We start from the raw sequence: 13,102 nt of genomic DNA on the forward strand, positions 1-13,102 counted from the left end.
TTTTAGTTTTCTATATATTATTTTTTTAAATTATGCAGCCCGCAATTACATTTTTTTAGCGAGTTGAAACAAGAAATGATTTTTAAATAAATATTAATTGCTGACTACAAAAGTTGTCCTCCATTACCCTAAAAGTTTCATTAGTTTAAAAACAATTCATATTTAAACAGGATTAATACTGATTACTCAAGGCTTTTTAATATTTAAGTATTTTTATACACTTCACTGGGCTTATAAGAAAACAAAAGTAACTTATTTTCCCAAGCCCTGTAAACTACTTTGAACACAGCCCAAAAGTGCGTGTATAAGAAATACCAGACTAAATTACATTTCGAACACAATTTTTTTGGCTTAAAAGTTTGTACTCAAGAGAAAAACTACTTTTTGAAATCGTGGGGGGCGATTAATTTTCGAATTTCTGAAAAGGGGGCGATTTAGTAAATGAGTTTGGGAAACCCTGCTCTAAATAGTACAGTAAATAAAGACTGACTGTCTTTTAACTTAATCAAACATTAATAAAATCTTTAGTATGTTCCTGATTTTTCTACTTAATTGTTATGTTAGAAAAAAAAAGTGATCTGTATCCATGTAAAAGTGTATAAGTTTAACAACTTATAAACTGTAGTACAACTAAGTTCAAACTGTCTTATTGATCAATTACATTAGTTATTACGAGTACTTTCGTTTTATTTAATAAAACATTTTCATGTAATAAACGACTAATTAAAAAATAACAATAATTAAATGTTATAATCTTAAAAATTATAGTTGTTTTATAAAAAAAATTCACAAATTTTAATAAATATGTTATATAAACAATAATTCAATGTAATTAAATATAGATTTGTTAAGTAGTAAAAACAATCTATATGTTACAAAGTTGTTATTTTTATTGAACTGACATATTTTCCTGTGTGTTAAACGAAATCACACACTTCAATGGAGTTTTCAATATCCAAAAAGTAACTTTTTTGTGTTACTTTTTGATCTTGATAACTCCGTTATGTGTTAACTCGCTTGACACACATAGATTTATTTCAGTTTAATAAAGAAAAGTACTGCGCAAACTATTTTTATTATATATTCAAGCAAACTTTTTTAGCTAGGAACTATATTAAGAAACGACTAGCTTTGGATTTTAACATTTATTTGTTAAATGTAAGTATTCAGTAGTATTGTGATAACTAAAATATATAAAAAATGCTACTACTTGTAATAAAACTATCAAACTAAAAGCAAAAAATACTTTCATGAAAAGTTTTATATGTAGCAATAATTCGTTGGTTATACAATCACAGCTGTATTAGAGGTTACTAGAAACAATAACAAAGGACATGTTTTAAGCTCGAGTACAATTATAACTTGTTTTGTTTTTAAGAACTGTTAAAGTAAGAGGTTTGCATTAAAAAACTGTTATTTTTGACAGTTTATACTTTTTACCATTTTAATAGTTTTAAAAGTCTACTATCATTTATTTTACTTATGTATAAGTAACATATAGTTAATTTTTTTGTATATCAGAAACTTCTAAGCGCTTTTTTTATTATTAGTTAAAATGGCTATAAAATTTGTTTTAAATATTCTATGAAAGTTAGTTTTAGTTTTGTTTTACTAAAGAAAAAGGTTAAACAAATATATGCATCAATCGTTTCTAGTTAGAATAGTAAGTTTAAATTGCGTCGTCACATTAGTTTTCAGCTTTGTTTCATATTTCTAGCCTATACTTATCTTTTTATAGTGTATTTAAAAAATGTATTTTTTTTTTTTTTTTTTTTTGCAAACAAAATTTTTAAAAACTTTCTGATTTCAACTTACATAAACTAGTTTACTTTGTTTTAAATAAAATATTAGATTAAAATGAAACATACTAACATCGAAATCAAAGTTGTAGTAATTTTTGTTTCAAATTAAAAAAACGAAACATTTTGTAAAATTTAAACTTATATAGGAAGTTTAAATATATTTTTGTGCTTAAACATAGAACATTTTGGTAGTATCTAAAATTATTTTGTTTAGTTTAAAACATGCGCTTTAGTTTTTACGGTGAGATATAAATATTTTTTGAAAGTAAGTTTTGTGAATAAAATTTCAAACTTCGTTTTGAAAACTTTAACGTTCGGTGAAAATTTGTAGCAAAATATTTTAAGAATTTGTGAGGTCATAACAAAAGTGTTGACACAAGCACCATCAAAATCACTCAACTGTGAAGTTGTATGATTTTCCGCCTTAGCTCATTTCTGATACGAGTAAATAAAGTGAATTAATAAATACAAAAGACTAAAAAATGGTTTTTAAGCCAAGCTTAGTCCAACCACACAATGTTTTTTTTAACTTTTAACGATTATTTTGATAGCTAATTAAGATTTTTGTAATGATTGTACTTATAGATTTTAGTTGACGTTTATTTATATAGTTATATTAAATATGTTTTTTATTAAAAGTGTGTTAGGTTTTGTTCGTTTCTAAATATATAAGTATATGTAAGTTTTTGTAACAAAACTCAAAGAATTGACGGAGTTTTATTGAAATTCGTGCGAACAACTAATGCAGTAATGCCTGTGGGCATATTTTAATTAAATTATACAATTTTAATAAAGTTTTGAACAATCTTAAAAAATCGCTTTATTACAATGATAAAAAATATTTTATTGTACATATATTTGGTAGTAGCTTAAAAGTAGTTTAATCAATGAAAAAATATTTTAAGTGAATGATTTTTTACTAATTAGTCTTTACAGTCAATTTATTTTAGCTTCACGTTTTTAATTTAACATAAATTATTAAACCTATTTAAAAAAAGTTTTACAACTTTTGTAGAACTTTATCGAAATTAGTAGATAATAAATATAACACTAGTAGTTGTAAGTTTTTATTTTATGAAAAAATAAATAACCAATTACTAAATTATAAAGTATGTTATCTTTTTAAAAAAATTAGTGATGATTGTTAACTAAAAAATTTTGAAATATATTAATAATACTTGATTGCTAAATATAATATATAAAAAAGTCTTATATATTGAAAATTGTAAATGCGATATGTTTTCTATAGATTTGTTTTCATTTATAAGCAGCTGTTTAATTAAGTGTTTAAGCTATAAACCAAGTGTGTTAAATTTAAAGTGTATTTAGTAATTAGTTACAAGTAAGTAACAAAAGTATTTTTACAGCAAAAAGTAAATTTTAAAAAATTGGACTTTGTTATGTTCAACTCGAAGAAAAAATTACTCATTTCAAATCCAATTAATTTTGAACATAGGTATGATTCAAAAACTATTCAGAATTTTTAACAACATCTATTTTTTTTAGTACTTTCATTAATTAAAAATGTGTAAAAAACTATTAATTACTAAAATATCTTAACAATACGTAAGCTTTTCACAGTAAAATATTTTTATTAACAAAAAAACACATTAAAAGGGTACAATGTAGAGTAGAAGAAGGAATCATAAAAGGAATTCCACAACAGTGGGAGGATCTTGTACCAGCTGAGATAAGAAGAAGACGGCAACCACTTGTAGATGCTTCACTGATTACTTCTGTTCCCGAACCGGTTTGCATATTAACAATAATCAAATTAATATTAAAACTTAATACCAAGTGTTAAAAATTTCAGTATGTCTTATTTTATGCTAAACTTAAAAAGTATATTAGAATAAATTAATTGTTGTTTTGTTATTTTTTGTTAACTATAAAATTTTTAAAAGAGTAATTTAATATTTTTATTACCTTTTTTATAAAAAACCTTCGTGAAAAGTAACACAAAGTAACAGAATAATTCAAAAAAAAAACTATGCAACTGTTTTTTTTTGAAATGTACAAAATGTTTAATTGTTTATGGCGATGAATTTTATCTTTTTATTAAGCATGTAGTTATGTTTTATAGAAACATATATATTTATAAAAATATCTAAAACTTTAAAGATTGTTTCTAATATAGTAAAATTTAGTATTTTGTTTAGAAATTTTAAGTAAAACTTATTTTTTTAGCAAATAATAGTCGGAAAAAACTCCCATAGAAATGTTCTAAAAAATTTGTCAGTTTCAAGATCGAATTCATTAAGAAAAGAAATTACTCCAGATGTTTCTAAGCTTCACTTAAACGAAAAGTCAAGGTTTATTTACTTTTTAAATCTTACATAGTCTAAAAGTTTACTTTAGTTAAATAACCAAATTGAATATTATTGTAAACATTTTAGTTTGGTTAGAAAAAATAAGTAACTATTCTCTGTACTCTAAAAATAGAGAACCTGTGCTGTCACTAAAAATACCTGTCACTGTCACTAAAAAAATAATAAACACCTGAGATAAAGTTTATAAGTAATACCATTTTTCTTAAGATAGAACAAAATATAAATATAAGTTTATAAATATAAGTTCATATATATTAAACTAACCGAGTCTTAATTTTACATTTAAGTCTAATCTTTTTAAATCCAAAAGTTTAAAATAACGAAAACAAAACAAAGTATTTAGCATGGGCGTCGTGTCGGGTGGAGCAATGGAGCAGATACTGCATTTGGAAAAAATAGAAAATTTGTTATTATTATTAACTGTTAAACCTGTTATCTTTAAAATATTTTTTCTTTTTCTAAACGAGTTATTTTAATTGTAGTATTTTTATCTTACTAAATTAGTTTTAGAATATATAAAATTAAGGGTTTTTGAAATGTCTGTAAATTTTCTGCACCCTCTAACAAAAAATACCACGCGTCGCCACTGGCCTGTAGTACAGAATTAAATTTTCCTACACCTGAACTACTAAAACTGCGAAAGTTTTTCGACAGTTATAACTGAAACTATTTATATACGACAATTAAAACTAAGACTTTGCAAACTACGCCCGTTCAAATTTAAACAAACGAAATTCGACAACTCCAAATTGAATATTTAAAGTATGAAAATAAAATAACTGTAATTTAAACTTTTTTTGTTTATATCACTGATATTATTACTTAAAGTATTATGCTTATACTTTTTATTTTTTGAACTTTAAATTTACGATTTTATAAATAAGTTTGAACGTGGTTTTGGTAACGAAGATTTAATTTGGTCATAGTTTTCTCTTTAACTAATGTTTCAATTAAAAAATAAGTGCGATAAAAACTGGTTTTTCGTTAACAAAAACTTTAACAAAAAATTTTTGTTTCTAATTGTAACATTTAGAGTACTTTTATTATTGATTTTTTTTAGACTTATCAGTTTTAACTTAATTTAAATAGTTAAAAGCTAGTTAAAAAAGTAGTTTTTATCTGATAAATTCAAATTTTACTAATAAATATGGTAATTAAATGTAGAATATTGTTATTCAAATTCATCAATAATTTTATAAGGTGTATAATATTTAGATAACAAAATAAAATGATACAAATCTATCTCAGTAAGGATAATAACGAGTAAAATGCTGTTATTACTTTAACATGTCTTCAAAAAAATATTAAAAAAGAATAAAACTAAACTATTTAAAAAATTAATTATCATAATAACAGTATCTAAGGAAAGATTTGAAACAAGCCTAATATTAACGGATATTCTAATTGTATTATTTTATAATATGAACTGATGTAACATAATGATTAAAAGTTTGCCTTGTTGTTATTAAATCTGTAGATTTAAACAGTCGTAAACATTTTTTTGTATAATATTTTCGAAAGTTATCTACTTTATACTAATTAGACGAAGTAAGTTTAATTCAGCTAAATTAATTTAATGTTTACGACTGTTTGACTATTAATGCTTAAATTAATGTTTTTTTTTTATAAACAGTAAGTTATATTTTTCTACTATACCCGCTAACGGATGCCTTGATATAAACAGAGTGCTAAGATACTCAGGTTCGATTAGTTCACTGACTAACTATTAACGACTATGTATGCCTTAAAAATCGTAATGATGACAAACCGGGTAATAGATGGTCTAGTAGTTTAGTCTAGTGCTGATCTACAAACATAAAACACCAATAAAAAAAATATAACTGTTTATTTTATATAGAATACCAGAGACTGTTGAAGAAAATTCTACAAGTTTAAGTAAGACCCAAAGAATAAAAGAAAATTCCGTGAAAAGAGAAGAAACAGACAGAAAAAGATACTCTAGTAGGCGAAATGACACAGCCAGAAGAAGAGACGAAAGAAAAACAAATCAAGTAAACTGGAGAAACGACGAAGGCCGGAAAGAAAACAATGATCATAGAACAGATATTCTACGTAAAGATCACTTGACACACGATAAAAAAAATAGTAAAAAAGAACTTAGGTGAGTTAAATTTATAACTTAAAAATACAACTATAAGTTTTGTAAGACTAATTTTGTTAATAAAACTATTAATAAATCACAATCTATATACGGTTATATTTAATTTCTGTTGTTGGTCAACTTTACTTTTTATTCCTTATGGTTATGTTATATCTAAAAACAAAACTTATTGCAGAAAATTTACAGTTAATTATTTTTTTTTAAGTTTTTAAATTTTATAAGTTTAAACAAACTTTAAATTTTTATGGCTGTTTCAAATATGTAAAAAAATAAAACAGACCAACTCGGCCTTTTGACAACGAAAGGTCTTCTTACGGTCGCGAAAAAGAAAAAAACACTAACTCAAATGAAAAAGATAGAAAAACTAAATCCCATGAAGTACGCGACTCTGGCAGTTCATCAAAGTCAGTTTCAAGCAGCCAGTACAAGTATGAAAAACGCGAAAACGATCATTACAGAACAAGTAAACGAAGGTCGCATAAGAGACATCTTGAAAACAAATCATATAATCTAGTTGTTACCAGGTGGCTGAAAGTAAACTAATTTTATGTTAATACAGGAAATGATTTTTTTGAACCGAAACAACAAACTATTTTTTAATTATAAATAGTTAATTGAAAAAATTTAAATTACATGAAGCGGTGTTGTTCTTATAGCATACATCAATAAGTTATCAAAAGTAAAGTTGCGTTTTTAAACCGCTCGTTTTTACATAATACGTAACTATTTTCGAATATTATATAACTAGTTTTACTTTTATAAGGGATGAAACTAATAGTAGCTCGAAAAAACACAACTACGAAAGTTCTTCAAAAAGTTCACAAAACAGCACAACTGAAACTTCCAAAAGTATGTTTAAATAAAACTTTAACTTTAAAAGTATACATTCTAAAAATGTATTAAATATATTTCAGACTTTTAAGATGATTCTTTCAAATATATTCAACTTCGTTTTTAAATTGACTATTTTATTGTATTTTTAGCAGTTTAAACGATATTGAAAATACTTATTAGTAGAAGCAAATATAACTTTGTTTATAATTTAAAAAAAATGTTGTTGTATGTAACTTCCGTAAACCTATATAGATTTACAAAATTCTCTTAATAATACAACTATTTTTTATACTAATTTTACTGTTAGAATATTTAAATGTGTTATTTTTTATCTAACACAAAAGAGGTGCACGGTTATTCAAATTTTAATAATTCAAATTCCGACAATTTAAATTCTTAAAGATATCTAAATAGCCACAATTAAAAAATGAATGCTTATTTTTTTAAAACAAAACATACATTTCTAGATCTTATTAATGTCTACAAGCCATTTTTGTTTTTTACAAAATTTTGTAAATTTTATGAGATATTGTTAAACAAGCTTTAAATTATAGTAATTTTTAGTAACTTTATAAAATAAGTTATAACTAATTAACTTAAAATAAACTTAAACTTTTGCAAAAATGAAAAAAGCTTATAGATTCTAACAAGACCTACATATGCATTTTTAATTTTTTTTAAATAAATATTAGTTTCTGAGATATGGTTTCTTAACAAATAAATAAGAATTTGAATTGTCACGTAAACCACAAAAGATAAATCTTTAAAAAAGTTGTAGCAGTGCAAACTTCTTAAACTTATTATATTATAAAGCTAGTCTTTGTATCGCAATTTTACATAATTTGTAAATAAAATTTAGACCAAAAAAATACTTTATTTATTAAGCAACAAATATATCACTCGAATTTAACTTGATTTAACAAACCTATTTACTTAACAATTTAAAAAAAAATCTTAAAAATTAATATTTAAAAATTTTTGTGTGTCTAATATATTTAACTTCATCAGCTAACTTACCTAAAGTAAAAACTTCATCAAAAATTGTTTGGCGACAATCAAAAGTAGAAGTTCCAAAAGTTAATGGAAATCCTGTGAAAGTTTTAGCAAATCGGAAAACGAGTAACGATTCAAATAGCAGACAACAATTAAAAGTGATTTTATATTCTACTAACGTAAATAAAGTTATTCAAAACTATTTAAATAAACATAATATTTATTTTAAAGAACCAACCGGATAGCTATGAAGATAACAAAAGTAAAAGTCGCTACGAAAGGTTTGTTTATCTACTTATTTTACAAACTAAAATTACACTTGGTCGTTTTTTGATGAAAATTAAAATATTAGTTTAATTATTAAAAATATTGTAGGTGTAGCACAGGCTTATAAGATAAATGAATTTTATAAAATTTGTATATGCTGAAAGTTTAAGGTGCACGACGATTTAAGTTCTGACGGTTATAGTTTACAGACTTCAAAACTAATAGAAGTTGTGTCAAATTGTCTCTTTTGATAATTTTTATTTAAAAAAAACTAACTTTTTATCATAATTTTATACTTACACCTTCAGGTCCTTTTTTTAACTCATATTATTATATATATATATGGCTTAAAGGAACTAAAAAACTTACAAAAATGAGATAAATTTTAATAATTATAAAGTTTTTATCATTTTAAATTTTAAAACTTTTTTTTACTGTCATATTCTTATTAATTAAATCTTCAGTTGCACTTAAATATTTTTTAAATTTCATTTATATATTGTGGGATATGGGTTATTTTTACATGAACTTGAATTGTCGTAATTTAAATTGTCATGTAACCTGCAACAGAAGTGCTTTTTTTTTTAATATTGGTTACAATATAACCACTAGCTAAATATTAAAAGTTACAACAGATCAATTTTATCTTAACCAACATTTTCAAAAAGTCTCATGAACATTAAATTATTTTGAAATAAAATTACTGAAGTTTTTAGTAAATGATAGTTTTATAGTTCTTTTGTAATTTTAGTCTTCCTTTAATTTTGATATACGCATTGATAGATTTAGAATAGAACCAAATTGCATACTGTTATTTTTTTTATTTATTACTAAACTTAGAATAAACTAATGACGTATATATATATATATATATATATATATATATATATATATATATATAATTTGTAGTCTGAAAGTGATAAAATTGCTGATATTTTAATATATTGGATAAGTTTTTTAATCGTTCAGTAGAAGTAAAAAATCGGAACATCCAATACCATCTCCAATGCCAACAATATTTGCACCTTTAGCAGCACAAAAAGCACTAGGACAAAAATCAGATTCTCATTTAGTGTCTGATGATCAATTTAGATCTGCACTGCAGGTATTAAAAACCAGTTTTGTGTGAATTTTCTTTATATTTGTAACAAATAACTCAATTCTGTATGCTGATACTTTACTAGGGTAAGCATAAACTAATTAAAATTATTCTATATATTTCTTTACTGGAGTATAAGAAAATGCTTAAAAGTTTAAATCTGTATTTGTAACCAGTAACTACACAATAAGATTTTAAGTTCGAATAGAAATATTAAACTAAAAGTTAAAAAAAAAATTTCAGTCATAAATTTATAAATGTTTTTATGATTTATATGCATTAAATAAAGCTCTTTGTTTTAAAAACTTCTTTAACAGTATAACACTAATACATAATGTTAATCGTTTAAAAATAAATAAAACTCAATTAAGTAAAACATATATTTTTTTGTGCATTACTCAGCTGTAAGGCAGCAAAAGGTAGGCCTCGTCAAATTTTAAAGAAATAAAAAGGTAATTCCACCTACAACGGCTCCGTGTTTCCTAAAAATTAGGTTGCAACAGAAGGTTATTAAATAAAAGTAACTTCCATGTACAGCCAATATTTACAGAGTTAATTCCAATTTATAGGCTTTACTGTACGGTTAATTGGTCGTTTGTAAAAAAAACGTAAAGGTAACGCCGGTCGAAATAGACTTAAGTTCAACAACTAAATTGTTTAAAAATATATATATATAAGGGTTCTTGATAGTCGTGAGTCATTCTTGATTCTCAAATAAAAATACAAAATTACAGTCTAAAAAAACACTGGAAAAATTTATCAGCGCCAAATTCTTGACTTTTACTTGTTGTAAGACAATCTTAAAACTTGTTAAAAACTAAATTTTGTCATAATAGTTCGATCATCAGTCCATAGCTCTCAGTAGACTAAGACCCGGGTTCAATTCTCATTGAAACTCGTGAACTAGTTGTAACTGAAAAAAACTATAATTTTTAATCTACAAGCATACATATTTTTTAACCACAAAGCTACTGTTTTCTGATATAGTTAGTGACGTCAGTTTATTTAACTGCCGTCAAACCTTAAAATGCATTGAAATCATCTTAAAGACAGCTGGCCGTCTAGTCTGTGATAAGATCAAAAGTTACTTTTCTTTTAGTAGCAAACAAGATTCATGGTTAAACATAATAATTTTTTGTAGATTGAAGATAAAATTTTATCTACTACAACTAACTGATGAGTTTAAATAACAATTAAGCCCCGGCTATTAGTCCACCAAAAGCTTTGGTCTGATGATGTCATACTCTAAATCTAACCTTTTTTGCTCAAATAATCTGTATTGAAATTAGTAGTTATTAATTGTAACGACAAGTAGAAAGTATATTAAAACAATACTGTTTCAACATAAACGCTTTCAAAATGCTTTTTATTTAGATGGTAGTTTGTCAAGGGGATCCTCGAGAAACATTAGAAAACTTTATAGAAATAGGTTCAGGGTCAACATCAGTAGTGTGCTTAGCAACTGATTTAAAGACAGGTTTGAAAGTCGCAGTAAAAAAGATGCATTTACATAAGCAGCAAAGAAGAGAGTTACTCTTTAACGAGGTTATAGACATATAATAATATTTTACACTGTTTAGTTGTATATGTGTACTTAAGCTAATAAATAAATATTTAAAAAAAGCTTGTGTTGAAAAGCATTTGAAAAAGCGTTTAATAGAAATATTTTAAACGAAAATAGTTGTTCTTAAAAAAACTATATCAAAAACTTATTTTTAAGTATAACTATAAAAAAAAGGATTTAAAAGAGTTTATTTAAAACTTTATCTAAAAAACATAAACATTATTTCAAAATTAAAAAATAGTAATTTTCCTTTAAGGTGGTGATAATGCGCGACTACCATCATCCAAACATAGTAGATATGTACTCGTCTTTCCTTGTTGATAATGAGTTGTGGGTAGTCATGGAGTGGTTGCCAGGTGGTGCACTGACCCAGTATGTTACTAGGAAACGTATGGAAGAAAAAGATATAGCAACTGTGTGTAAATCGGTATTAAAAGCCCTAGCGTATCTTCACGGCGAAGGTGTAGTCCACAGAGACATAAAAAGTGATTCCGTGCTTCTCACAAGTGATTACAAGGTATTAAGTCTAATTTAAATTGTAAAAAGTCTTCAAAAAACTTTGTTCTTTGCATGCAAAAGCTTAACATTTATATTTGCACAGATAAAACTTACTGATTTCGGTTTTTGCGCACAAATAAATTCTGATGTGACCAAGCGCAATTCGCTTGTTGGTACTCCGTACTGGATGGCTCCCGAAGTAATTTCTAGAAAACCTTACGATCAACAGGTAGATATATGGTCACTCGGCGTTATGATTATAGAAATGGTCGATACAGAACCTCCTTTTTTCGACAAAACTCCACGCGATGCAATGAAGCTAATAAAGTCGTCACCAAAGTGCCCAACATTTAAAAACAAAGTTTGTTACAGATACAGAAATTTCTAAAATAGTTCTAGATTATTTTGGGGTAAACTACTTTTATAAGTTTAAGTAAAAGCTTAAAGTGTAAAATGTGTATACATACAATTAAAGAAAAAAAACATTTTATTGTTGAATAATTACCAAGTTTATTTGTGTGTGGTAATAACTCTTCAGTATAAAAATTAGAAGTTTAATTAATTTTGTAGGTTTCAAGAAGTTTAGAAGACTTTCTTTCGCAAATGATGCGCTATAGGCCAGAAAAACGAAAAACTGCAAAAGAACTTTTAAAACATGACTTTCTTAAAATTGCAGACAAATCAGAAAGAATAAATCCTAAAAACTTTGAATAGCTTTACGTTTTATAATGTAAAAATACTTTGTAACTCTAACTTCATTTTTCCTTTCCTTAGAAAATTAAGCTTTGCTTACTTTAATAACTTTTTTAAACTACTTAAATATAAATAAACATTTTAAATATTTTGTTGTTTTGAAATTTTTAATGTTTTGTGCTTGTAATAAGAAGAACTTTCAATCATATAGATATAATACAATTATTATTATTTCATATACTCTTTTAAAGAAAGATTATACAATTTTCATTCGTTACCTTATGCATTGATGTACTTACTTTATGGGGTTTTATTCTTGTAAAAAATAAATAAAGTATATACTAAAATAAATTTTAAAAGCAGCTTTAAATATTGTTTTACAAAAACACTGCCTTTTATATGATACAATTATTTTATTGACTTTAAAAAGTTATATACTTCTTCAGTAAGTTTTTTTCTTAAAACAAAAATTATACATATAAATACTTTTTGATTTGAAGTTTTAGTTAAATAAAAAATATTTATATATTGCCTGAAGTATTTTTTCTAATAAAGTATTTTTTAAAGTTAGCCTTAATTTTTATCCCAAAGGATAACAAAAAGCGTTCTAGCTTATTGTAAACTTTAAGTGTTAAAACAGTAAAAATTTATTTTTTACTTGTATGAGACATAGCTTTTAAAGCGAGTAAAACTTATCTATCTATATCTTATAATATACAAATTTTAGTGTTTTAGAGCTTCTATTATTTTGTTATTTAAAACATTTAAAGTGCTATTACCAGAATACTTTGATTTTTTGATTTTTAATATAAAACTCATTGAACTTTTTATATACAAAGTTTAGTGTTTTAGAACTACTAATATATTGTTATTTAAAACATTTAAAGTGCTATTACCAGA

At 24.6% G+C, this 13,102-nt stretch overlaps 1 protein-coding gene across 2 annotated transcripts; it reads left to right on the forward strand.

Annotated features, from left to right (window-relative positions):
• Positions 1 to 3,174: 3,174 nt before the first annotated feature.
• On the forward strand, positions 3,175 to 12,310 carry LOC145842001 (uncharacterized). Of its 2 annotated transcripts, none has more exons than XM_082949340.1 (13): positions 3,175 to 3,258; positions 3,420 to 3,552; positions 3,990 to 4,114; positions 5,991 to 6,254; positions 6,533 to 6,778; positions 7,018 to 7,103; positions 8,097 to 8,239; positions 8,313 to 8,362; positions 9,318 to 9,453; positions 10,822 to 10,992; positions 11,268 to 11,528; positions 11,613 to 11,870; positions 12,080 to 12,310. In XM_082949340.1, the coding sequence occupies exons 1-13, from the start codon at positions 3,203 to 3,205 to the stop codon at positions 12,221 to 12,223; spliced, it is 2,073 nt and encodes a 690-aa protein (XP_082805466.1). In that variant the 5' UTR covers positions 3,175 to 3,202; the 3' UTR covers positions 12,224 to 12,310. The 2 variants fall into 2 exon arrangements, with proteins under 2 accessions (XP_082805466.1, XP_082805467.1); XM_082949341.1 differs by having other exon boundaries at positions 9,321 to 9,453.
• The last annotated feature ends 792 nt before the right edge of the window (positions 12,311 to 13,102 follow it).

The sequence above is a fragment of the Thalia democratica genome, chromosome 8 (assembly GCF_965202585.1).
Source record: "Thalia democratica chromosome 8, ktThaDemo2.hap1.1, whole genome shotgun sequence".
Lineage (NCBI taxonomy): Eukaryota > Metazoa > Chordata > Thaliacea > Salpida > Salpidae > Thalia > Thalia democratica.